The following is a 26,942-nucleotide window of genomic DNA, read 5'->3' as shown; positions in this document are numbered from 1 at the left end:
TATCTTTAATTGAAAGATATTTAAAACTAATGGCTAGGAGATTGCATTCTGCCAGGGTCACAGACTGTACTGAGAAACAGTATCTTACAGCTCCCAAAAATGGGGTAAGCATTAAGGCTGTGGCATGGTGCATTTTTCTAGAAGAGTTATCTTTCAAACACCCCATGCCCCAGGCAGAGCACAGACAGTCAGAGTTTGAAGAACACTTGCCCTCTGAATCACAGCAAGGCAGCATTGATGACCAAGATGTGTATAGTGAAAAACAAGCAGCGTTTCTGATCAGCAATAATCCTTTGTGCCAAGTAGGACTTCATGCAAGTGATACCCCTCCACCCTGTGCAGATCATGCATCCAACAGAAGCAATGCACACTTTACCTGGAGTTCTCCACCTCTGATGAGGAAATGCTCTTAGAAGACATTATCTATACCATAAACACATGAATGTCTGGGTCAATTCCAGAAAGCAACAACTATATTAACAACAGCTACCAACACATACATCTATTACACACACACACACACACACACGGACATATAGGTCACCCAAGATATCAAACTGAGCAGGACAGCCATGGTGGACGTTGGACCTTGAATCAAATAGGTCAGGGGTTTTCAACCTTTTTTAACAAGTGTACCTCTTCTGTCCCAAAGTTTCAGCTCATGTACCCCTTTATATTAAAATGATTTGGTGGAGCTGAGCATGTGTGCACACCCCTCCCCCAGCAGGTAAGTCTGTAGGGGAAGGGAAAAGGCCATGGGGTGGGGGAAGATTGAGGCCCCCTGTGGTGAGGGAGGGTGTGGGACACAGACAGGGACTGGGATGGATGGGGCCCCAGCTGGGCCAGGGTGTGAGACAATCAGATGGCTTATCCAGGAGGCTGGGGGGCTCCTGCTGCTGTGTGCACCCTGACAGAGGCCTGGGAGGCACGTACCCCCATCTGTGTGTGGGTTGGAGGTGGCTGCTGCTGCGTGCTGGGCTTTGCATGCCTCTGTAGCTGCCCTGGGAACAGTGTAACGCCACGTGCGTCCTGCTGCAGGGAGGGCAGGGGGTGTGGCAAAGCCCAGTGGTGGCAGGCATGTGGCGTTGTACTGCTCCTGGGGCAGTTGCAGTGGTGTGCAAAGGCCAGCATGCAAAAGCAGCTGCTTCCACCCCACGCACGTATGGGAGGTATGTGTCCCCCGGGCCTCCACCGGGGTGTGCATAGTAACAGGAACCTCCCCACCACCGTAATCCCTATGACTTTAAGTACCCCTAGGTGTATGCGTACCCCTGGTTGACAACCACTGAAATAGATCAAAGCTAACTTGTAACTTGAAGGTACTCCAGTTATATACTGAAGTTATATACTTGTAACTTGCCAACTTAGTGCCATAAAAGTTGGCTTCAAGGAGAAAATAGATATTGAAAAACTGCATCTACCCATAATCACTTTTGATTGTTGCTACTGAAAAGAAAGCATAATAGAATGTATATTTTAAAAAGGCACATGCAATTCAAAGAAAACAAATGAACAATAGCACTGAAAAATAAAAAAAAGGCATAGAATACTTTGATGTCCCCTGATGGATTACATCACCAGCTAGGATCCATTTTAGGAAATACCTTAAGCCTGTGCTTCAACTAATCCCTGTTTAGGTAAGCACTTAGCTTTTATTATAGGCTTAAGTATTTTTCCTGAATGAAGGTGCAAACCTGTGTCCAAGCTGCAGCTATGCCTTTGAAGTGTTTCAGTCTGATGAATTTAAACTCACAGAACTTCTACTCTGCTCTAGGGGTGCCTGGACACGTGATTAAATGAGTCTGCTGAAGTGTTCAGATTAGAATGCTCCAGGGTGTTGCAGCGTCGTGTATTCAGCGTCCCAAGATTCAAAATGGTGGCAGGGCCCTTTAACTAAAACTTGTCAAACATTCTCTAGTTAAAACACAGCACCCCTGCATCCATTTTGAAATGAGGAATGCTGAATATATGTGACACTGAGGCATTTTAATTAGAGTGGCTGTCCAGGAGCTGCTCTAATTAAAATGCCTCTTCTTCCCACCCTGGAGCACCTGTATAGACATAGAGTTTCAATTAAGAGATGGGTGGTTTTAAGTTACAGCTCTCCCAATTTCCAGTGGAACTGCCCCAAAATATGCAGTGTTATCATCTCATCTCTTGGGTTTCTGGCCACACTTCTTTCACAGATGGTCCCTTTAAATGGTGACAGTGGCAAATTTGCAGTGCTGTGATTCCACTTTAGCTTGAATTTCTACTAACAAGTGTTACAGCTCTGATTCAACTGGCAAAGTATATTAGACCTTATTAATTTTTTCAGTAGTAGTTTATATACTAGTTTTAAATTGTGAGTTGGCACTTGGGAATAATAAACTTGTTTGAATAATAATATTTTTATTTTTTCCTTTCTCTGGGCAAGACCCTTATGTCAGAACTGTTCATTTTCCTAATTATAAAGAGCTCCAATTATTAATAATGAGAGTTAAGCAAACAGTAGAATCTTGAATCCTGATCTGCAGCTAAGGCTCTAAGAAGAGAATTAAGCTTTAAGGTGAAAAAATGTATTAACTTCCTGGTTTAACAAGAGGATAATCTTTGACATGGTTTAGAGATATGAAGTTTTTCTTTACTTGTTTTGGGCTTTTGTTTGTTTGTTTTTTTTTGTTTCACATTTTTCTTCTTATTTTTTCTACCTGAATTTGATTATTGGGAACACTTCCCCCTCTTTTTAGTACATTCTATTTATTTTATTTTTAAGATTGCACTGCAGACATATTCAGGGGAGTGAAAATGTTTGGTCTCGACTGTGGGCTCTACACAAAGAGCTTAATTCACTGAAACATTTAAAAGTGTTTAACTTTGAGCATGCTTTTATCTTTAGGCATAAGTAACAAAGCAAAAATACTGGTGTAAAATTGCTGTACTGGGCACTCACTGCTCAGCTTCCTTAGCCTGAGCAGGACTTGTGAAGCAACAGTATGGCATACTGAATTGAGACTATGTTGTGGATGAATCAGAGAGAGGTGTACATGAGTGTCTCACACCTAAAATTTGGCAACTTTATAACATGATCTTCAGAGACCATGTGACCAGTCTGCTGAATTAACACTACAATAACAGTAAACTTACTGAAATAAATCAGAAGCTATGAAGCTTGATGGTTATTCTGGAACCTCTGTTTCCATAATAAAGATACTTGGAAACAAAAGTCACCTCATGACATTGTCCCAGGCTCATGGCATTATCACAGCTAACTGAAGGCAAGATATCATAGCTAAATTTGAAGTGCTAGGAGTCTGGTTGCCCACATGAGGATGATAAGGACACTGAAGGCCTGGAGAAACAGTTATGAATTGGACCCTAAGAATAAGTTTGTGGCCACAGAACTTCTTGGAGTGGCGCACTGAAGAATTCCTGAGCAGTGAAATTGCCTATTGTTGCTTGTTTCCACTGTGTTTAAGGAGAGAGGATTTTATAGGGTCTTTGTAAATGAAGTTTACACCAAGGAAACACATGAGTCATATAACCAATTTTTCCTCCTAATGGAAACAGTTCTGGAAGGCCCTGAATGTTGCTTAATTGCTTAGATTTAATTAAATGGGGCAACACCTATTTGTAACACTGGGAATCAGCCACAAAATTATATTCCACTTGAGTGAACCAAGTGCTAAGGCAGTATAAAAATATGAAGGTAAATCCTAGAACTATGCCACATCAAAATAACCAGAATTGAAGATTGGAGTATCAGAAAAGAAACCTGTCTTGCAAAAATGGGACAGCATTTTGGGTAGAATCCTATTTCGTATTACACTCCCAAATGGCCATTACCCTGTTGTGTATTTCTGCCAGTTATCCACAGTTTATGACCCTACTTTATGGCGGTCTGAAGTATAACAGTTTTCAAACCACTTGTACCGTTAAAATGTTCTAGTATCATTAAAATATTCTTAAAATAAACATATTTTTATGTCAGATGAATGGAATATAGAATGTACTTGTCATTGCACAATTTATATCTGATTAGCTGTGGAATAAATGTATGATATCTGTAAAAGGGTAAATAATTGTGTATATTTTGGGAAATCAGTATTAATATGCACATAGCTTTCATTTGTCTCATTATAAGTAAATATGTTATAGCTTAGTAGGTGACAGGTTGACCTGGGGACAGGCTAGGAAGTCTTCGTTTCTATTACTAATTCTGCCATTAGCAACTTGTGGGTGTGTCTACATGAAACACTTTACTGAGCAGTAGACTAACTGACTGTTCAGTAAAGCATCACCATCTACATGCGCACACCACTTACTGTGCTGTAAATGAGTCTACTACTCAGTTAGCTAATACTGATAAATACAGATAGTAAACTAACAGCGCAGTAGATAATGCACAGTAGCACACGTGGAAAGACTGACCAGGAGCAAATTTGCTCCCAGTCAGCCCCAGTACCAGTGGGCCACAGGGGACAGGGAACTCCCCTGGTCCTAGTGCTACTCAGCTCCCGGTCCCCTCCAGGATCTGGAAGCCAGGCAACACTGGCACAGGATAGCTCTCTGTCCCCCCAGTGTCCTGGCACTGCTCAGCTCCTGGCTCCCCACTTGCATAACCAAGTACTAAATGACTGCACAGTAACTGGCATTACTAAGCAATAGTATTCCTGCATGGCTTCTGGGTGATGCTAACTACGCAGTAGCTCCTAACTACTGCACAGTAGTGTCGCTTCACAGTTCATGCAACATGACACTACTGCACAGTACTAACAAGCTACTGCACACTATTAACATGCTACTGTGAAGTAAGTAGCTCATACAGACATGGTCAGCAAGTCTTTATAGAATTAACAGCATGTGTAGACATACCCTGTGTCATCTGGGGAATCTCTCACTTCTTTGTGCTTTGGTTTACGCAAGCCAGGACCAGCCTGGCATCAGAGGCACCCCAACTTAGGCATCCCAACATCTAAAATCCAGGGGTTGAAGTTCAGGTCAGTGATCTGATCTGACCAGGTTAGGGAACCCTATACTCTTTATGGGAATGCTTATTGCTTCTGAAGAAGCAGGTTCAGTTGACTGGACACCCTATACGGAGAGATGCATGATTCAGTTTGACTGGACACTCTATACAGGGAATGGATAAAAAGTCCTTAGTAAATGAATGCAGTCATAGTAAACAATAACACAAATTTAAAATGCTCAGTTCACCTCAGATAAGTAACATCTTTATGTATTACTTTCATATGGAAGTCACTGGCTTACCTAGGATGCCAAAAATAAATGTTCATTATTTGAAGCACCACATCTAAATAGGAACTTTGTGACATATCAGAAATAACTCACCTGTATGGCTGTTTCTTTTGAAGTATGTGTTCGAGGTGGATTTAGATTTGGATGTCAAGTAAGTTGAGTTGGAGGCAATAGAACTAGAGGATAAGGATTTCCCCAAATTGTCCGAACTTTTCTTTATAATATTTGTTGCTGTCTTGCTCCAGTCTGAAAATGAATAGACAGTTTTAAAACAATTCATTTCAGTTGGAACCAAGCTCCTATTTTTATCGGCTATTTAAATTTCAAGCATCAGATGCACTTTTTATATTACTTAAAACAGTTGCCTGCTTTGTTTCTTCTCTCATGGATTTGCTTTAGAAATAAGAGAAATATTTATATTTAAGAATGCTATATCCATAGTTGCTTTCTCTATTTTATAAGTCAGAGAGGTGTAGAGAGAGGTGGTTAGCTGTCTTAGTAGATTTGCACCTTATAGATTAGCAAAACCAGAGATGTATAGCATGAGCTTTTGTGAGCTCAAGCTCACTTCATCACCATCTGTTGAAGTGAGCTTGAGCTAACAAGCTCATATTTTGCTCATGTTGAGTAGATTTGGGTAGACTCAGGGTAGGTCCAAATCTGTCCTGAGTTCTTTATAGGTAAAGTTAAAACTGGTTCCAAAGGGTAGTAAAAATAATATTTTATATATTTATATGGTGGTTACACCAATGGTCTATAATCAGGATTTGAGGTCACATTATTGTAAGCATTGACTGTACATGCAAAAAATGAGATGTATTCTACTGTACAGGACTTACAATTTGTGAGAGACATCAGGTGGGTACAACAAATACATGCAGGACTACTGAGTTACTCTAGTTTACCTGGTTGGTTCAAGGTCCTGATCTGCATTTCTTAGCTTACAAAACTCCACTTACAATCACACCCTTGTTTTTTATAACTACAACACAACAGTGCAACAGTGCACATATGTTTATAAACATATATGGTGATAGATCCTCATCCCTCAATAATTTTGTGTCTTCTACTGGGAGATCTATGCTATCAGGGCCAGGTTCTTCAATCATGGTAAAAATGGGGATGGAAAAGCAGAAAGGTGCTTTTAACTGCACCTGTACATAAGAAGTAATGATGCCACACAAAGTGACAGCAAGAATATCCTCAAAACCTTCAAACTTCTTTTCCATCATCAAAAGAAGCATAAGAACCTGGAAATAATGCCATCCATCTTCATTTTCCAGTTCATGAGTTAGAGCATGAACACTGCAAACTGAATGCATAAAATAATCTAGATGTCTGATCAGAATGAGTGCTTCTTTCCTAGTCTGTGGGTGCACATACACAAGATGATTTACTGTGCAGTAGTGTAGTTTACTGTGCAGTAGGCGTGTGTCTACATGTGCGCACACTTACTATGCAGTAAATAATGCTACTCGTGAGTAACTTTGCTACCTGCAAATGCAAGTAGCAAATTTAATTGAGAGTAGTTACTGTGCAGTAATGTACATGTAGATGCCAACCAGGAGCAAATTTGCTCCCCATCAGCCCTGCCACTAGGGGACCAGCCTGAGGCTAGCCCCAGGGCTCCAGGCTGGGAGCCTCTCCTGCACCCAGGGCTGGGCCAACTCTATGCCTGCCCTAGCCTCAGGACCTTAAAAGCCTGCAGGCATTTTGAGTCCTGGGGTACCTGCAGATAGCCTGAAGGTACTCCAGGCCCCTGTGTCCCTCAGGGCAGGCTAGCCATACCAGCCTGCCTGTACCCTGGTGCCACTGCCTGGCACCACAGTGCTGCATGGCTGCCAGGCCCATGCTGTCCAGACCTGCAGGGTGTTCCAGGCTCCTGCTAGGCCTGTCAGTACCCAGGCCCAACTGCAGGAAGCTCCTGGGCACTGGGTCCAGCTCCAGCTGCCTGCAGCCCAGCCCCAGAAGCCTGTCTGGAACCTGCAGGTGCTGTGGGGCATTGCCTTGCTGCGTGGCTGCCCTGGGCCCAGAGGCAGCAGGGCTGGATGCCCAGGAGGGTGAGGGCAGCCCTGCTGATGGCATCCAGCAGCCTGTCACTGGAGTCCCTGCTGGGGTCTGGCCAGCTGGATGGGATCCAGGGGGCAGCTGCATGGCAGCAGCTCTGGGACAACACACTGCAGCACTGTTGCTGTATGTGAGGGAGCAAGGAGGGCCCAAACAGCCATAGGCCAGCTGGTGGTCAGCACAGTGGGCCAGCAGGGCCAGCATGATGGCCAGCAGGAGCCTGGGTGCTGGTCATTTTTGCCAGGGGCAGGGGCTGGATCAGCCATGGTGTGTATAGGCAGAGGTAGTGAGGAGAGAGCTGTTGCCTGCTGCCCCTGTGCCGTGCATACTGCTTCTGGCCAGGGAAATGGCTGGCCAGGGAGCGCAGAGCAGGGCTGGCTTTTCAAAATGACTGATTGCACGGCCACAGAAAGTTGCACCAGTTTGCTTCTAAGAGCAGCAAATCTGAAGCCATGTCCCTGCACGTGTAGATGCCTTCCCAGGAGCATTTACTCTCAGATAATTTACTTGCAAATAAACTGTTTTCAGATCAAATGTATGTGTAGATGCACCCTGTGTTAACCTGTTCACGGTATGATTCGTTTTCTCATTATAAATTGACATGGTAAGGTGGATCACAATTTACAGTGGTAATTTCCTGCAGGCATTAAAGTCATTAGGAAAAAAATGTCAGAAGCTAAACTGCCTATGGCAGTCACTTAAAACCTAAGTGACCAAATACTCTCAAGTCAATGATGCTAAATCAAATATTCATATTATCTGGGGGTGAGATTAATACCCAGTATAAAACTGCCATAATCAATAAGGTGAAATCAGTTTACACTAGCTAAGTATTTTACCCATTTTAAAATACTGAAAGACTTGTAGGAAAACGAAAGGGATTTCAATAACCATGATTACAGAATTACAAAACTTACCAGCTGGCAAACTTAAAGCAAGGTCTCAAGACTTTTTTTATTAAGTTTTATCTAAAGACCCCCCAGCAACTGCTGTTATTGAAACAATACACTATTAATCATCATACTCCTTGCTCTTTCCACATCTGTGGCCTGAATTGTGTAGCTGTGTAAGCTGCCCATCGGCCTTTTCCAGCTTACTCCTGGGTCTAAGGAATGGAGCCTGTTTTTACCTGAGTTGTCTGCTAGCCGGAATCTGCCACAGCAGAGATGTCTCCTCCATTGTTTCTGCACATTTTCTTTCATAGCACAGTGGAATATAAATATAAATAAACCTGCAAGCAATGCAAAAAATGAGTGGCAGAGTATAAAAAGGTTAAAAAAATATTAAGAAGTATTGTTCTTTAAAGGGAGAAAAATGTATATTTTTTTCAGAAACATATTAAGAAAACCAGTATCCCCTGTTCCTAATGGAATCAGCCAGAACCACTGAGGTGTGTAATGTAAAATATGGTCAAGCCAATGAAAGCTTACTTGTCCTCTAATTCTTACAGCCTCAGAACTTGCTTTGAATTGAATGAACCATGGAAAAGTTCAAAATCAAGACCGGAAGCCAAGTACTGGGATATATTTTCCTATTAGGGAGTTTTTAGTCTGTTTAACTCTTCAGGTACCAGACTTACAGGGCCAGTATTATTACAACCTGGAGGCTGGAGGTCTTTGTACCAAAAAAGTACACAAAAAACAGCACCTGTATTTTCATGTGCATTTCCTGAAAATAAGCCTAAACCTGGAGAAAATATATTTGTAGACTACAACATGGGCACACGACTAGTATTTTCTAAAAGCAATTACCTGGTTTGCTCATATTGTTGTAGTAAAGGTGTCCACAAACGCATGTGTGTTCTGTAGCAACAATGATTTTTTTGCATTTTTTTTTATAGCCTTCACATTTAAGAATGCCCTGAGTTGCTAGGATTGCTAAACATTCATCAACTCAGGTTGGTGGCATAACTGCAATCATTCCCCAAAGATACTTCAGTGCTAATTTTGATACTAGAAGTAGTTTCTTGGCTCTTCATAGGCAGTCATTAGCTGTGGAATCTTCCATTTCTCTTTGCCTTGGCTGGTCCCTGCTTCATTCTCATTTACTGAGATACTGCCAACCCAATGCTGAACACCTGAGGCAATTGCTACTGCCAGATCCATATATGATAACATCTGCAAAGTGATTTAAGTGTGTCTTATTGCAGGCCAAAACACTTAACTGGGGAACCTTGAGATTCTTCCTTTATCCTCATCATGAGTAATACTATGGGCTAATGCCCACAGACTTTTGGATAGAAGAACAAAAGGACAATGTGTAATTTGGAAAGCATTTTTCCCATCCATAAAATAATCTGCTCTGTATCCACTGAAACCCTGGGTAATGAAGCCCCTTTGCACGCACACTGGTCATGAACCTGAGCTTCTATAACCTTAAACCAGTGCCCATACTGGAGGTAATGAGGTCAGAGTGGATGCAGCCTGGTTGCTTGTGGTAAAGATAGTTGAGTAATGAATAATGCTATTTTCAAATGAATTGATGGTTGATAAAAAGAATGAGAGGATATAATCTAGAAAGGGAAAAAGCCCATTAACCTCTTTTTCACACACATTAGTCCCTTGTCAGATATACTTTATATATTCAGAAAGACTGAATTTGTACTTGGGCCCTCATGCAGCGAAGCACTAATGTATGTGCTTTACGTATGTTAAAAGTTCACATTCTCACATGCTTAAGTATATGCTTTAAAGCCTCAGTCTAGTTCTTACTGTGCCCCTTCACTTTTTGCACTGTTGCAATCATAATTATAAAACTTAATGCAGAATTAAAATATTGTGAAAATTAGGAACAATATGCCAAGGTAAACAAGGAAAATACATAAATGTATGGTAAGAAAAATGGATGCAATCCCTTTGCCTTTGCCATGTTTGGGCTTAGTCCTTAAGATATACTTTTCAGTATTTTATCATTCATGAAGTTAACAGTGTGTGTCAATGACACAACTTGTCTCTGAGAGCCAAATTCAGACCCCAGGGGTGGCTCTAGCTTGGCTCTCACTTACAAAGTATTTGGCTTGTGCAGGCATATGTAAAATTAGTAGCCAAAAAAGAGATGTTTCTAGCGTTTTACTCTGAGTATCAAAGAAAGAAAACCATCCAGAAGATCATTTCCTATGCAGATGAAAAGATGAAAAACAGTAATACCAGTAGTTACTACCATCCACCAGATGCCAAGGCATAAATGAGTCTAGAGATATAACTTATGACCAATACAGTTTCATATAAGTCAGAGGTGAGAAAGACTTATTTATCAAGGGTCTGATCCAAAGGCCATTAGAGTTAAAGGATGTCCCTAATCCATCAGCCTGCCAAAGCAGGAAGTATTTCCAGTGAATACTACAGTATTGCTCACTGTTCTTACAAATTATTCCAACAACAGGGCTTAACCTTATTCCTGTGGGAGAACTAGAGTTTGCTGTTCTAAATATTTCCTGATACAACTCCCAAATTTTCCTTTAGTCGGTTTTACCTCATTACTTCCTGGTGGTCTCCAGCCTCCGTGATTTTGCTACTCTTCTATGAATTTTCTCAGCTTCAGCAAATCTTTCTGGCACTGAGATACTATATCTCATAGCAAGCTAATAATTGATTTTCAGTTTTTCCCCCGTGTTCACTCATTAGGTATTTGCAATGGTGATTGTGGGGTTTGGTTAATTTTTGACAATACGGTTGTTTTCATGTGTATTCAATGCAAGTGTATCACTTTCCCACTGAAAATAGTTATTTTCCCACTGAGACTCATTGTTTGAGCCTGTATATATAAAACGTCTAATGAAGGCAATAGAAGTTAGGCTAAGAGAACATTTGCTGAATTTTAGCTTGTTCTCTTTAGCTGTTGAAGGTAGGACAAGAAGGAAGGTTCATGTTAAACCCCAGAATAATGTTCCTCTATGTAGAGCAGCTAAGTATTGGAACAAGCTGCTTAGATAAACTGTAGAATTCCTTCTGTGGCATTAAGAGGCTGGATAGGGATGTATCAGGGATAATTTTGGTAGGATTAAAAGCTGTGTTCATGTGGGAGGTAGACTAGATGACTCCTGAATTCCCTTCCAGTCCTATGTTTCTATGAGTCTAGTCTGTAATTATTCTCAGGGGGGCACATCTACATGTGCAATTTGATTTACAGCTATAAAATCCAGCATATAACACACCAGAGTTTAGTGCTCCCAGGTGCCATGTTTACACATGCAACCAGGACCACTGCACACTCAGCCGGGGTGCAGCAGCCCCAGCTGGCAGGGGACCCAGGGGATAAGCCTGCCAGTCTGGGGCTGTTCCAGCCCAGCTCAATGTGCTGCAGAGGGGCTGGCTGGGGCACGCGGATGCTCCAGTGTGGGGTTAGCCAGCAGGTGGGCCTCACACTGAAGCATCCTCATGTCCCAGCCAGCCCCAGCAGTGTCTACACATGCATTTCCATGGAGTAAAATATTCTGCAGCAGGGTAGTACTTGTAAATACTGCTGTGGAGTTTATTAGTTTTCAGAGGCCTGATTGGGCTGCACGTGTAGATACCACCTTTTAGCCATTTTCTTTAGCATCTCAATTTGAAACCAAACCAAACCAAAAAAACCACCACATTATGCTCTTTCCATGAAAGCCCAATAAATTTTAGTGGTAAATTTGTCTCATCTATAGCAGATAGAAAGTAATCCACATAGTGCAAATATTAAGTGAGTTTTCTTTTTTCCGTGAAGGGAAGCTATTTTGCTGACCTCTGGCAAGCTGTAGTTTCATTTCTGCGTTTATTTGTTTGTGGGATAATAAGCTTTCCATAAATTACACTCTTATTGATTTTTTTGGGAGATGGAGGCTCTTGCTTTGTATGGCACATACACAAATCAGCTTTGAACTTAAATCATTTTAAATGTCAGTTGCATAGTTCTATAATGTACTAGGACTTGATTACAATTTACAGCATTTTCCACAACTGAAGGATGAACAAGGCTGGAAAAATAAAATACCCTAACCTTCAATAAAGAAACTGATATAAACGGATTGCTGTAGTCACTGGAGTTTCCTTAAACTGTTGGGAATTTAATAGAGCCAAAGCCATGCTGGTCTCATATATCATTCTACTGTCTATTCACCGTAAATCAATGCAGAACTGAGATTTGTTTTAATGATCTGGCAATAGTTTCTAACAAGTATTTATAAGCTTTGCAGTTTCCCTAAGGGAAAACACTGAGTAAAGGGATTTCCTACGTTTGTAATTCTGCACTAAAGGAAATCTCAATCTTTCTTGCCATGTATTCTGGATATTCTTGGTATATTTCAAACTGTATTGGAAAGGGGTAGTGGTAACCATGGAGTGCATGTTATTGGAAGGACTTGGAACTATACATGATCACGACTAAACTGAGCCTTATAGTGTGCACGGGTTTAACTGTTTTATAGACGGGAAAGTGAGAAACAGAGAGAATTAAAGCGACTCAGCACATTAGAGCAAGTATTTATCTTTAAAAAAACTTGGCTTTAAGTCACTTTCTCAAGATGCTGGGGCAGCTCTTCCCATAACATCAGCAGCTTTATTTTGCATTGCTTACTGAACTGGAATTCACCTTACCTTGCAAGGAATTGAAAATTGAGAAGAGGTACATGAAAGGGAGAGTTAAGGGGCCCCAAGCAAAAAAGGCAAAGCCCCACGTCATGCCCAACAGGAAAGTCAGGCTGATCACACTACGGAGATTCCTCAGGATCTCTTCCCGCAAGGTCCGATTTGTTCTCTTCCCATTCCTTCCACAGATCTGCACCATCACCACAATAAACATGGCAATGTTCATGAGAAACATGATTCCGAAGTAGCCAGCACAAGTCACATAAAAGACAGTGCCATCTTTGATCCAGCAGCTGTAAAAATAACAAAATGCCATCATCTTAGACATTGGAAACTATGCTCCTCTTTGGTTATTTTGATCAAGATAAGCAAGGTTATTCTATATCTATCTTCATTACTGCACAAAATGTCTCCTGTGTAACAACTCAAATTTTGTTTCTGTAACCAGAGTAATACTCTGGAGCCTCTAAATGTCACTATGGGATACACTGGTATCTTGCCAGGAGCATAAAGGTTACACCTACTTTTTTATAAGACTCATCAAAAAAATTACTGACTTTTAACATATAGATGCAGCCTGAGGGAAATGTGGTCCACTCTTGCAATGCTTTTTCTTTATTTGAAATATATGATATATATGAAATAGGAATGTTAAGATTTATTTGCTTTCAGCAGTATAAGTGATATTTTTTACACTGGTTTGGTTCACAGGGAAATTCTTTTCAACACTTTTAAAAAGATTCAATTATAAATAACTTAGGAGATAATGACCTGGTTTTCTGCGTGCTTTGATTTTGCACTTACGAGCTTTATGAAAGCAGTTTGGCTACTCCCAAATTATTTGCCAAATGCATACACCGACTTTTAATGCTTTTAAAAATTACTTACAAATCATCTCCTCCTTGCCCGTTAGCATCTCTGCCATATAATTCTTTCCCATAGATGCGACCTGCATTTGTATTTGTGCTGGCCAAAACAATTGCCACCACTAGAGCAGGCAAACCTGTAATACAAGACAACACTATGGTGATTTTCTTTTCAAAAACTCTACAAATGTGAGACCTCTATGCAAATCAGAATGACATCAAGAGCTGCAACCTATTGCATCAGAATAGAATATCTTGATGTAGCTATATAATTCCAGATCTCTCTGTGTCATCCCACAGAATAGAGAAAGGACACAAAATAAATAATTACTCAGCAAGCCCTTACAAGTCTCACTGCAGTCAATGGAAGCTGCAGGTACACAACACTGCGTACATGTCATACATTGTGTATCTGACTTAACCTTGGATTCACCAAGGGAGTCATGCCTGACCAACCTGATTGCCTTCTACGATGAGATGACTGGCTCTGTGGATGTGGGGAGAGCAGCAGACATGATATACCCCACCTTCAGCAAGGCTTTTAATACAATCTCCCACAATATTCTTGCAAGCAAGCTAGGGATGTAAATATAATTTAAAAATATTTGTTTAACCTCCTTTAATTATATTCGTCAAACAATTAACTGATAATACAGCAGCTTGGACACAGCTGCAGCTGGGAGCCACCCAGAGCCCTCTGACTGGGTAAGAACTGGAGAGAAGGCAAGCCCAGCAGGGCAACACAGCCCATGTGAAACTCTTGTGCTGGAAGGGAGAAAGCACCTGTGAACCAGCAGCTAATTGTTTAATTGATGAGTCATTAAGCTGCTCTCTGTTTTTCTTTTAGGCTAGGAGTACTACACCCCTTTCACCCCTCTCTCTCCCCCTCCTCTACTCCTCACTCTTCTCTCCTTCCTGCATGCCCTGCTAACTTCTGATTCCCACTAGGACACCACAGGGCTTCCCTTCCCTGCTTCTGTGACTGCATCTGGCCCAAGCTAAAGATAATCAGTAAGCTAACCCGTTATCACTACACTCATTGGTTAAACAGTTAATCATTTAACCTTTCACATCTCTAAAGCAAGATAAGGAAGTATCGGTTGGATGAATAAACTGTAATTACTCTTCAGTCATAGAGGGGCATTTGTGTGCAGGGCAGAGGTGGGCTTTCTGCTATGGGCTGGGGCTCCGTGCCCTCCCGCCTTTGCCCTGGGAGCTGTATGCTGGCTGCACCATGTGTCTCCTGCCTGCCTGGTGGTGAGAGGCACAACATAGGATCGCATGGCTCCTGGGGCAAAGGAAGCAGGAGGCAGAGCCCCAGCTGGCTGCAGGCAGCCCGCCTCCACCCTTGCACACAAATCTTGGGGGCATGTGCCCTCCAGGCCTCCCCTGGGGGTGTGCGCAGCAGTGGGGAGCTGTGACCCCCGCACTCCTGGACAAGCCTCCTGTGACTCCGTCCCATGATCTGCCCTGGCCCCAGGTCCCATTCATGCTTGCCCTAGGCCCTCCTTCACCATAGGGGCTTCAATCTGCCCACCCACCCCTTCCCTCTACAGACTTACCTTCAGGAAGCCGTGTGTGTGTGTGTGTGTGTGTGTGCGTGTGCGTGCACCTCACTCCCAAACCCTGCTGCTGCCCCTCACTCCTGACCTACAGTACCCCGCATCCTGCCAGGGAGTGTGGGGATCCCCCTGTCTTGGTTCTAAACTGCCCCCCCCCCATAGGCCCCACACCTTCACAAATTCCCCTCCACACCCCCACACCCTCCAACCATACAAAGTACCTGCCTAGTTTTTCATAATTTTGAGTTTTTCTGCGTATAATTTTGTGTTTTTAGTTGTGTGATTGTATGACTAATGTTTTTAATCGTGCAACTAATCACGATCAATTTTTTTTAATCGTTTGACAGCCCTAGACTAATTTTGATTAAATTGGACTGTGATTGCCACTTTAGTCAGGAGGCTAACTGTTCTGTGTGCTTTGCAGTATTTTAAACACAAAAGACAGAGCCAAATATATCCAATACAGAAAAAATAAAGAGCTGTCTTGCTTCATGAATCCTACAGTGATTTTTCCAGCAATACTTTTATATGTTAAAATATCTTAAGACTGGAAAGATTACTTGTGGTTAAACCACTGTACCAACACTGAGAAATTTTGGTTCAGTTCCTAATTCTGCCACAGAATGTATTCTTTGGCAAGAAACCTTGGATTTGATTCAAAGTCCACTGAAAGTCAATACAAAGGAGAGACTGGATTGGGTCTTTAACTTCTTTGTCTTTAATGCTCTACTGATGGAAAGGTAATACTTCACCTTCTGTCTCTCATCTCTTGAGGTTTTAGGCTCTTCATGACAATGGCTGCCACTTACATATTTACTCTGCACTTACCATATATGGCAGCATCCACATGAGCATGGACATTTGGTTCTCCAGGGACACCTAGCAGCAGGATACCTTGTGCTGCTGCTGCTAGTTGTCCTCGGGGAATGCCTATGCTATGTGACCTCTGGCATGCAGCAGGTTACCATGAGTGGTAGAAGAGGCTAAGGCCAGCACTGGGCTGGCCCTAGCAGCCTTACCTGGGGTTCTGGGGGCCTCCTGGGGCTGCAGGAGTGGTAATCCTGCTGCTTGGAGCATGGGCGGCAGCCAGAGCATGGCTCCAGCTGGCCAAGCTCCGGTTTTGAGCAGCGTGTGCTGCCCCCAAATGTGCCACTCTACTCTTTTTTCTTTTTTTGCATGGGTTTGTTTGACCTCTGGATATCCAAAGGTCAAAAAAAACCTCCCATGCTGCTATCTTGCAGCACACTAAACAGCTGAATGTGCAGTATGTGGCACTGCAGATGTGTCTACAGTGCTACATACCACACAACTATGCTCATCTGGATGCAGCCTATGAGTCTAATCACTGCAGTTCTGATGGCACAAATAATACACAATAATAATTTAGTACCTATATATTATACAAAATATATCCTTTTGAACTTACCCCAGCCAATGATGCAAAATTTCAGTATGTATCGCCGAATGTAGGTGTTGAATACTTTTACTAGAGCAATGTACATGTGAACAGCTTCCAGTCCCATCCATGTAAAGGTGGCCAGAAGGAAAAAATGCAGGAGGGCAGCGATGGCAATGCACAGACCATCTATGTTGAATGATGCAATCCAACCATCAAGCAAGAAGGACAGATTAAGAAAGAGCAGGGCTGTGCTCAAATTCATTAAGATTTTAGAGGGATAATCTCTTCGTAGCTTCCTAGAGAGACAAACACAGACATATCATTTGCAACAGATATGCTTAGTAATTTATAAAAGAAATAAGGATAAGGAACAAAGGTCTCTTATTGGCAACAAGCTGATATGGCAATACAGCATGGCGGCATGTACGTTAACAGACTATTGTTGAAGTCTTCTATTAATTTGTTAGGGGACAATCCACATCCATTCCTGAGTTGCAGCAGGCGGTCATTAACAAATAATCTTACTGCACTTATTCTAGGCATGTAATTAATTACTAAAACCTTTTTGAATAAATTTAAGAACAAGAGGTTAGCATTTCATTGAATATCGGATACAAATTAAAGGAAACAACGTAGTACCAAACAAGAACTTACTTCTGTTTATTTTTAAAAAAAATTTAATTAGTTTAGTAGGACATAGCATCATCCTCTGTTGTTTGAAAATGTCTGAGAAAGCTTCAAAATCAAATATATTTCCTTCCAACTAGTGCATAATACACTGTGTATATTGAGGACCTCGCCAGCAAATTATAGTCTCTTTTGACCATGATGTTATACTATAGACACCTTGCAGTAATTGGAGTACTTCTGTGTAAAATCTATTCTTTGGCGAGCCTTCCTGTCCTGTTACCATTACTGTGTGGCTGGCAGCTAAAACAACGTCATTGTAATTCCTCTTTTCACTTTCCTAAAAATTATACCAAAATCTCCTAAACATCCTGTCATTTCAGTGGGATTGTTCTTGAAACTGCTGCATAGTTCACAAATCTTCATTTCATTTCCCCTTCTATTTCTTTCAGAATAGTTCTAGCATGCACAAATTCTTGAAAGCATAAATACTTACTCAAAAGCAATGTATGTCAGAAGAGTTGCAGCTGAAAATATGGCAGATATTCCACAACCAATGTAGGTGATAAAGGTGAGGACTTTGGTATTTTGTGAATCTATTTTTGAAGCTGTTCCCTGGAGGTCCTACATGAGAGAAGAGGAAAAAACACAGATTTCATAAAACTCCATTTAATGAACTTGATACAGTTTCTTGGTAGTAAGTCAAGTAAAAACTCAAAAAAACCCCACTTTGGCAGTATCTATATATCCCTAACATTAAGGTCATGTTTACTGGGTATATTTAGTCTACAGTCACACCTTTGACTTCCTTCCCACAACCCTAGAAAACAGTGCACTGTGAGTATTGTAGTAGATGGGATAATCAGATGCACATAGATCTCTCTTACTCATATTGTTTCTATGCCCAGATTTCAAATAGCCTTTTTGTGAGAAAAATCTACTGTTTGCAATTCCTCATTTTCTTGACACCTTTATTTTCAGGAGGCTCCTCTTTCTTTTACAAATGTTCAAACTGAATGTACTACTGATAATTGCACTTAATATGTGATTGTGCTGGAGAATGGTTATGGTTCTTCTAGCAATAGCTCCATTCAACACCAATTGCTAAGGATGTGGTAGGATCTAAGGATCTATGAAACAAATATTTCACTCACACCTTTGCTACCCTGTTGACTTCTAACTGTGTTGTGTGGGTGAAACCAAGGGCAAAATGTTGCTCTGTGGCTTAGTAGTCTGTTTTGACCTATAAAATAAGAGTTATAAATAATGCTGGTAAGAAAATTGTGACAAAGACAACAATTCAACAGAAAAATTGGAAGTGAAATGGGAACATTTGGGGGATATTTTTCCTGTTTTTAGTCCAGCCCTAACTGCCACATAGTACTGTCTCAGAATAACTGCCAATGTCATTTCCTTTTCTAAGTACAAGAAAACACTGCAACTTTTCTGGATCTGTATTACTGTGCAATAAATGTTAGCAAAAAATACCATTTAATGGTGACTGTCACATGGTCACTGCTGTTATTTGATGGGTATTTTTGCAAAAATATCCAGCAAAAGGATACTATTTAAACTTTAAAAATACTGTATTCTTCATTGTCAAATGTAGGAATGTCTTATAGCCAATTTCCATATGTATATGTTATATACTTGTGAAGCACGTTGCTTAAATCAAGAGATTATTCTCCGAAGTTAGGCAAATATCTCTATGGAAATTCAAATAGGAATAGCAAAAATGAAAAATTAATTAGAAAGGTTAAAAGTATGTAAAAATGTCCCTTTGGCACATGGCCAAATTTCAGAAAACTTCCTTCTCACTTCCTAATGTCACAGAGGCATTCAGAGTAAGAGAAGGGGCTTATTGAGCATATCCCAAAGAAAGCTCCTTTTTTCCCTTTAAGCATGAGAAATGAAACTTGAATATAATTAGCTTAGAAAAGGACAAAAAAGGCTTATGACTTTTTTTTATATTTAAATTCAAGCATGATGTGAAGAAAGCAACTGTATAACAGGACTTATGGAAGCCGAAGTTGAAACTGTATGACTCCCTTGCACTATAAGTTATCCTGCAAGGAAAAGATTTTCCTGTTTCCCTCACTTCATCTCTTGGTATTTGAAATATTTATAGCTTTCTTTTATTATATTTTTAAAACCCATTTAAACTAGTTAAATCAAAACACATGTACCTGTCTTCATAGCAAACATTCTGCCTGGAAAAATGTTTCTGACGCCAAATAATATTAATGTTAAAGTGAAAGCCAGGGTACAGTGTATGCTGAAGGTTTGGGAACCCAGAAAAGGTTGTTGTTTTTGAAAAAAACACTAGTCTTCAAGAAAAGACTGCAATTTCATATTTTTCCTTTTCATATTTTTTTGTTCAGTAACATTTGGCTTGATTTACACAGCAGTACACAGTTACAATAGATTTATTCCAATCTCTCTTTTTTTTTTGCTGGAGCATTGGCAGGACTCTACTTGATATATGGTTTGCTTCCACCCAATGCTAGGCTTCTCCTGGCTTCACCCACAGCTGCCAATATTGTGCTCAGCAGTATTGCAGCCTTACATTTTACATTATTTATATTGTGGCAAACCAGGTCCAACCAGAATCAAGACTGCTATTGTACTACAAGTTTTTCAATATCTGGGTACCTTTGTGGACGGATTTTACTTATATACCTTTTGTCTGGAGAATACAATACAAAATTATCTTGCTTGCTTGATTTTATTCGATCACTTTGATTTATCATTTTATTTTACCCTTAGCCCTTCCTTACTACTAGACAATATTTAGGTACCAAAAGAATGATATATTAGTAAAAAAAAATCTCACTTGAATGGGAAGAAACTCAAATATATAGAAACCCTTCTCTTGCCCCCCAAGACCTATAACAGAATAGTGAAGGCTCACGTACCATGAGTACCCCAAAATGTGTAAGATGATTGCATAAGCAAACTGTCTCATTCTCATTTGATTCTTGTGCAATGCAGCCTGTAGCATTCCAACCGCCTTGACCATCTACAGGAATCAAACAATAGAAACCACAACTTCAGGCAAAATCAAAAAAGACATAGCACAATGTCTTTTCCAGATATCCAGGGTCCCTACATGTATTATAGTATTATTTCAAGTGGAAAAAGCCTTGAAATAAAGCAAATCCAATAATACAAAATATATCAACCTAGGATTGTGTTAATCAAGTGCTCTGCAGAGTGGATGGAGTAGAAGCTATTACATCAAATTCTGTGGTCTGTGTTATATGGCAGGCCAGGCTGGATGAACATAACAATTCTTTTAGCTTTAAAACTTAAGAACGTGTGAAAGAAATGGTGCCAACTCAGATCTAACCCAAATCCACTAAAATTTCTACTAGATTTCCCACTCCTGCCACATCAAAATTGAGAATCTTCAAAGGAACTGGAAGAAATCCTGGGTCTGCTTAGACTCTCTTCCTTTTGTCTCAGTCCATCCCCTGGAATAGACTGCACCTTCTTCATCTCTTTTTCTCAATTCTGCATCCCAGTTCTCCATATATTTTCCTCAAAGATGTTTCCATTTACTTCTTCAAGTTTCCCAAATATCAAAGGTCTCACGTGAGCGTAGAAAGTGGGTTAGTCTGGTTTCAGAAGGGTTTGATGTACAGTATACTGTACTATGTTCATTATAGCCAGAATTGAGGTGCTTTGAAGCAGTCCAAAACTTGTATTCTTATTATCATGAACCTCCCCAAGCTGAATATTTAGAGGATGAAGAGCTGGCTGAACAAGAGACAGAAGTAAGGTATGGAAATTACTGAAATGTAGCAGTGTAAGTATTTGCGGGGGGGGCGGGGCATGGCAACAGTCCTGAGTGCTGACTTGGAGGTGGCACCTACATAACATAACTCCCTCCCCTCCCAAATATTTTGCCAGAGCAGATGTTTGGTCATAGGAACTGAGCTGGAGAAGCCCCATATTACCTGGTCATAGGACCCAGGGTAGGAAGATGGCAGGAGTAGTCCTGCATCACTTGGGGCAGGATCAGCAGGGGTCTTTGAATCCCTAAATCTGGTAAGACAAGTTCCTTCACCCTCCTCTCTCTTTTCTGCTCTCTGGCACTCAATACCCCACCTCCCTGGGAAGAGTAGCTGAGTACCAGACATTATTGATAATGATGCCTCTGCTGAAGTGTCCCAGCAAGAAGATGAAGAATCAAATTTACTGAATTAACAGAATTCTTTAATTTTCAGGACAGTAAGGTAACAGCCTGCATGTTCAACTCTCAGCACACTCCAGTGACCATACTATGGATGGCCTGACCTGCTGCCATACTGCTGTGCATTCCATGATGGAAACTCATCACCCAGGTAGGGGTCACTTTTGAAATGGATGTCCAAATCCTTTGCATATTAAATTACCATGAATGGCTTCCTTTCCTGCTATATGACCAAAAGGAGCTCATGACTCATGATAGGAGGAATAAGTTTACAGGTAGCTAGCTTTCGCAACTCCAAAGTGAAGGGAGTGTGTGGGCAAATGTATACTTGGAGCAGTTTCAAAAGGAGAGAGGGAGCTGCTGCTGAGGAGTGTGCAGCTGCTGTGATGTTCCACTAGTTAAATGTGCACAGGCTGGGAGGGATAAAAATATAGCACAACTGCTTCTGCTCTAACCCTGGATGAAGCGGTGTTAAAATTGGAGCTGTTTTGCTATGTGGTATCACATCCTGTTTGTGCACAGATTATTGCAGCACTGTCCCACTTTTAAGTGGCCAGGGACTGAATGTCCTTTGGACCATACTAGTGGGGGGCTGCATACCTGCAGGCCACACCAGGGCAGGCTACAGGGTCCCGGGGCTGCATACTGTGCAGACACCCCACCACCACTGCACCACACACTTGCAATCCCACCCTCACTGCTGCACTGCATGCCAGCACCCCCCTGCAACCATTGTACCATGTATCTACATGGCCTGAGGCTCACCCTCAGCTCCCTTGCCATGCTGTGCCACACTGAACTGCCCTGCCCCTTGGGCAGGTAGCAAAAGGTGGAGGATAGCCACCAGCCAGACAGCCCTGTGTTAGACCATAGCAGTTACAGCATAGTCTAGAGCAACAGTGTCCCTTCCCCCTATGAAACTGCTCCAAATGTACACTTGCCTGAATGAATATACACCCTCTTTTCCAGAGAAGCTTGAGCAAAAACTTTTAACATGCTGTCCTTACTTCTGATGATATTTCTATTTGATATGAACATGAGGGAAAATAAGAAATAAAACTGTCATTGAGTACAGATGTGCCTGCAACCTTTAATGCCCAATATTGAAGCCTTTGGATGTGCATATGTATATAAAGTTTACTCATATTCCATACAGTGATAGCTATCTTTGGATGTCAAAGCAAGAACTGTTATCCAGACAAGCAAGCAGACTGGTGATTTCATCAGTCTCTATTCATTACTTTGGACCAATAAAGAAGAAAGAAAATTACAGAAGGACATCTACATTAATTAAAAATGGATTCTGAATAACTATCATGTTGTCCATTCTAATACACAGGTCATGAGCTATTTAAAACAGAGAATACTTTATTTGCTCCAAAAATGAAACTGCAATATGTTTCAACTTACTGTTTTTGTTCATATCCCAGAAGACACAGATAGGACTAGGATTCTCCTAAAAATAATGTACAAATAAACATTTTATATCTCACAAAATATAAAACCTGCTAGTGTATAAATGCAGCAGATATTCCATTGGTTATGGTTTTGCATTAAAATGAAGAGAATAATTATTATTAGTATTGTGAAACTATTTACAGGTCTCAGTCAACAGCCCTCTCTGTCAGAATGCCAATCCTACCCTAAAGACATTAAAATCTAATGTCCTGCAAAAAATCATACCTGTGTCTAAACCGCACATATAAGTACTAGTCTCGTTTAAATTCGGCACATATATGAAGTCTTTGTGGGATGTAAAGGAGAAGTACTTTTCCTTGTTCACTTTCATTGGGATTGTCAAGGTTTTCATCAGCAGATGTTTGGCAACACTTTGGAAAATCAATATGGATTTCACATGAATCCATTTAGGAGTCATCTAGGCTAACCAATAAAAAGTAAAGCCTAAACTAATTGAAATATGATTTTTTTTATTCTTTCCATTTGCAACAGGGCTCATTCTCCTCACTTAAAATGGTCTAGGGCCGATACAACTTTCTTGTCTCCTGTGGAGCTTTTCCTGATGTATACAACCATATCTGAGTCCTGGCCTACATTACACAGTTTTGCAAGCAAAATTCAGGTTCTGTCAGAAAAACTATAAATGTATTTACATGAAGAGCACCCTGTGCAGAGTGAGACCCTTCTTTCTGCTAGCAGGGTAACACTACTACTCTGATCAAAACATTTCTGCTGCCATCTGGAAGCCAGTAGAGGGTATAATTTGACAACCCTGCACCTTGTGCCAGCTGCTGTGGTCTCTTCAGCACTGGGTGCATTCTCAGGGTACATTCTGCACCTGCCAGCACAATAAGGCTTACCAGGACTGTTCAGAGGCTTCCCTGTGGCAGCTGCTGGCAGAAGTCCTGGTAGAAGCAGCAGCCTAGTTTCGACAACGTCTTAGAGCAGAAAAAGACTCATACATTAGACTATTTTTTTAAAAACAGATATAGAACATGGTGAAATATTTTTTTAGGCTTCCATTTCCCATCAATAAGAATCAACCACTTTTAAATGATGTGATCAATCCTTTTATATTTGTGGGAATTAAAAAAATAACAAAAATTTATATTCTTTACCCCAGAGGTGGGCAAAATGCATCCCAGGGGTCAGATGCGGCCTGCCAGGCCATTCTATGCAGCCCGAGGGGCCCCTAAAAAATTTAGAAAATTAATATTTATCTGCCCCTGGCTGCCTATCATGCGGCCCTCGATGGCTTGCCAAAACTCAGAAAGCGGCCCTCCAGTTGAAATAATTGCCCGCCCCTGCTCTACCCTGACTCATGTTTGATCAAAGAATTCAGATAAACCTGGCATTCCTTTCAACACTAAATAATGCACAAGTCATGAAGAGATCTAATGTTATTAAATACTATCAGCACAGAATCTGTAGTGGGACTGAAGAATTTAATTCCAGGTGAGTGCTAAGCCATACATTGTTTTTTTGTTTTTACAAACCTTATTTTTTCCTTATTCAGTAAGGATACTGAAGATTTCTATGAAAACCAACAAAATCAGAGTCTTCAAAAAGTCTTTCTTTTTGAGTCAGTCTTCAGACCCATTAAGAGTCTTTCTATTGCTGAGCTCTGTCTTCTAATACACATAATGTGAAATGTTATTCTGGATACCCAGTGTTTTCTTACCTGAATTTTGGTGTGTTTAATTGTAAGCCTGACTTTTTCCTGGAGGTCCCGGATGGTAATGTTCCCAATACTGCATGCCACCACAAAGCTTGTTAAGTTGGCATGGCTTTCTACATCCTTTGAAAGATATATATAAAATATCCAATAAATGCTATAGCAGAGCACAGGGTACATTTTATTTGCATAGTGTGCCAGAATAAATAAGCTGTCTGCATTTTTACACTTAAGATCACCCATTATGAGAACATCCTGTTTACAAGATCAAGTTGCAGGTTTTCCTCATGGAACCCTTTGCTATTTCCCTTATTGTCATAAACATATACAGGCTAAATTATAAGGACAGATTGTAAGGCAATTTCCATTAATTCCCCTTTTAATCACTTTGTTTTATGCCAACTAGAGTGATAACTCAAACAATGCTAACTGATAACAAACTGTGTTATAATTAGATCATTTCCCTAACTAAGAATGAACTAGCTTTCTTATCTTATTGACAAAATAGCCAGTTGGGGGAAAATTCTTCTTTTTGGCATCAAAAATAGTCTTGACATGACCTATTTGCTGCCCGTAATATTGCATATTATTTTACCTTGAGTAGTCAGGCACTATAACAAAAAATATAAGCAATATTACATAATAGGAGATAATATTTTGTACCATGTTCTAGTTCCTAGTAGTTTCATTGGAGACTAACTTTATTGCTGATGTAATGCCATGCCTAAGACACAGTGAAAAGGCAGTAGATTTGGTTGGGAATTTTCCAATGAAACAGATTTTTGTCCAAAAATGCCGATTCATCAATATTGAAATGATTCATAAAAACAATTCTGTTTCCAGTGAAACTGTGCCTAGTTTTCTCCTAGCAATCTTTGTAGGCTACAGAGGAGCCTGTGCTTCCATGTATTTACCATCAGAGCAGCACCAAATATGGCTTGCCCTCCTATGATAGGTACCTGAGGGCCACCAGTTTCTCTGAGCTGCGAGGCATCCCTTTTATGTAGACTGCTTCAGGGTTGAGGACCTCAGGACTTTAAATCTCTTAGCCAACTTCTTCCATTTATCTACCTCATTCTCACAGTATGGAGAATCAAGTACCCTGAAAGTCAGGCAGCTTGGGAAGCTAGATGGCTCAGATAAGAATGCTGACTGTGCAATAGCGCCCCGTAGGCAAGGAGGCAGGGAGGGGGATTATCCCCCCATCCCTCTGGCAGAGGGGGCTTATCTCACTGCTTGCCCCATGCATAGAGTGACTGGCAGTGGTTGGGGGGGGGCAGACCCTGGCTGTGGTCCCCTGGAGGCAGAGGGACGATGGAGGAAATAACCCCCATCCCTTCCCACCCTGCCTCAGGGGTCATACTGGCCAGCATTTGACCCTGCCCTGGCCCCGCCACTGCAGCAGCAAGGGGGGAGTGCCTGGGGGACCCCAGCCCAGGTCCATGCCGATGGGACAGGGAGGGGGGAGTTAAACCCCTCCCTAGCCAGTTCACTTGGAGCTACTGTTAGGGCTGTCCAAGTCCCCCCCCCACTGGAGCAGCTGGTGGAACCGTGCAGCTTTATAATAAAGCTTTCAAGAAAAAATAGCTGAAAAGGATTTTCCTAGATCTAAGTTTTCACTTTCTACCTATCAAGTGCCTTTTATTTTAAATTTAAAGGAGATTCTATTGTCATTCAGGGTCACCTGTTAAGAAGTCAGACAGATCAATTTTATGGTGATTTAGCATCTGTATGCCCAGCAGATATGTGTGTGGGTGTTATTAGCTGTAGATTGCAATCATTATGGTTGAACTTTATCCCTAAATCTAAAATACAGAGAAACTAAGGTTAATGATTGGACCTCATGAAGAACAAATTTAGTGTCCTTTAATAAGATAACATGTTTTGTCATTATATAGATCGTGGGCCATTATGACAAACCTACTGTTACATGTTTTTTTGTTTTCTTTATTCACTGTATCATCCTGTTTTCAAGAAAAAGAATTAAAAAGGAATACCATATAAAACAGCTGCAGACATTGCAGGGTGTATTTCAGAAGGCAATTGCGGGTCATGGGTATTTGCTAGCCTAGCTTATCTGGAGCATCTAGATACAGTGCCAATAAAAACGATAATATACACACAATACAATACTAGAGTTTTGCGGATGCACAAGAGCCAAAGGTCATTTGAAATACTAATGGGAAAACAAACTCAAGCCAAAAACATTGCTCATTATGAAAACAATGTTTCCTCTGAATGAACTCAGTATCATTGTGAAGTAGAGGATTTTTCCCCTTGATTGGGATCTTCCTAACTCA

The 26,942-nt window shown here is 41.0% G+C and overlaps 1 protein-coding gene across 5 annotated transcripts in view; it reads right to left on the bottom strand.

Annotated features, from left to right (window-relative positions):
- ADGRG6 (adhesion G protein-coupled receptor G6) overlaps positions 1–26,942 on the bottom strand; it is a 170,657-nt gene that overhangs the window by 5,754 nt on the left and 137,961 nt on the right. For 4 of the 5 annotated variants that reach the window (XM_019488390.2, XM_014605563.3, XM_019488389.2 and 1 more), the window contains 9 exons: positions 24,649–24,765; positions 22,920–22,965; positions 20,230–20,333; positions 17,811–17,938; positions 16,715–16,983; positions 13,749–13,863; positions 12,870–13,153; positions 8,435–8,536; positions 5,332–5,484 (listed from right to left, as the gene is read on the bottom strand). In XM_019488390.2, the coding sequence (XP_019343935.1) occupies positions 5,332–5,484; positions 8,435–8,536; positions 12,870–13,153; positions 13,749–13,863; positions 16,715–16,983; positions 17,811–17,938; positions 20,230–20,333; positions 22,920–22,965; positions 24,649–24,765 (1,318 nt within the window). Of the gene's footprint in view, positions 1–376; positions 424–5,331; positions 5,485–8,434; positions 8,537–12,869; positions 13,154–13,748; positions 13,864–16,714; positions 16,984–17,810; positions 17,939–20,229; positions 20,334–22,919; positions 22,966–24,648; positions 24,766–26,942 lie in introns of all 5 variants that reach the window. The other variant, XM_014605564.3, reaches the window with a different exon arrangement.

The sequence above is a fragment of the Alligator mississippiensis genome, chromosome 1 (genome assembly GCF_030867095.1).
Source record: "Alligator mississippiensis isolate rAllMis1 chromosome 1, rAllMis1, whole genome shotgun sequence".
Taxonomy (NCBI): domain Eukaryota; kingdom Metazoa; phylum Chordata; order Crocodylia; family Alligatoridae; genus Alligator; species Alligator mississippiensis.
The sequence above is the reverse complement of the archived record's forward strand: the minus strand, read 5'-3'. Positions and strand labels throughout refer to the sequence as shown.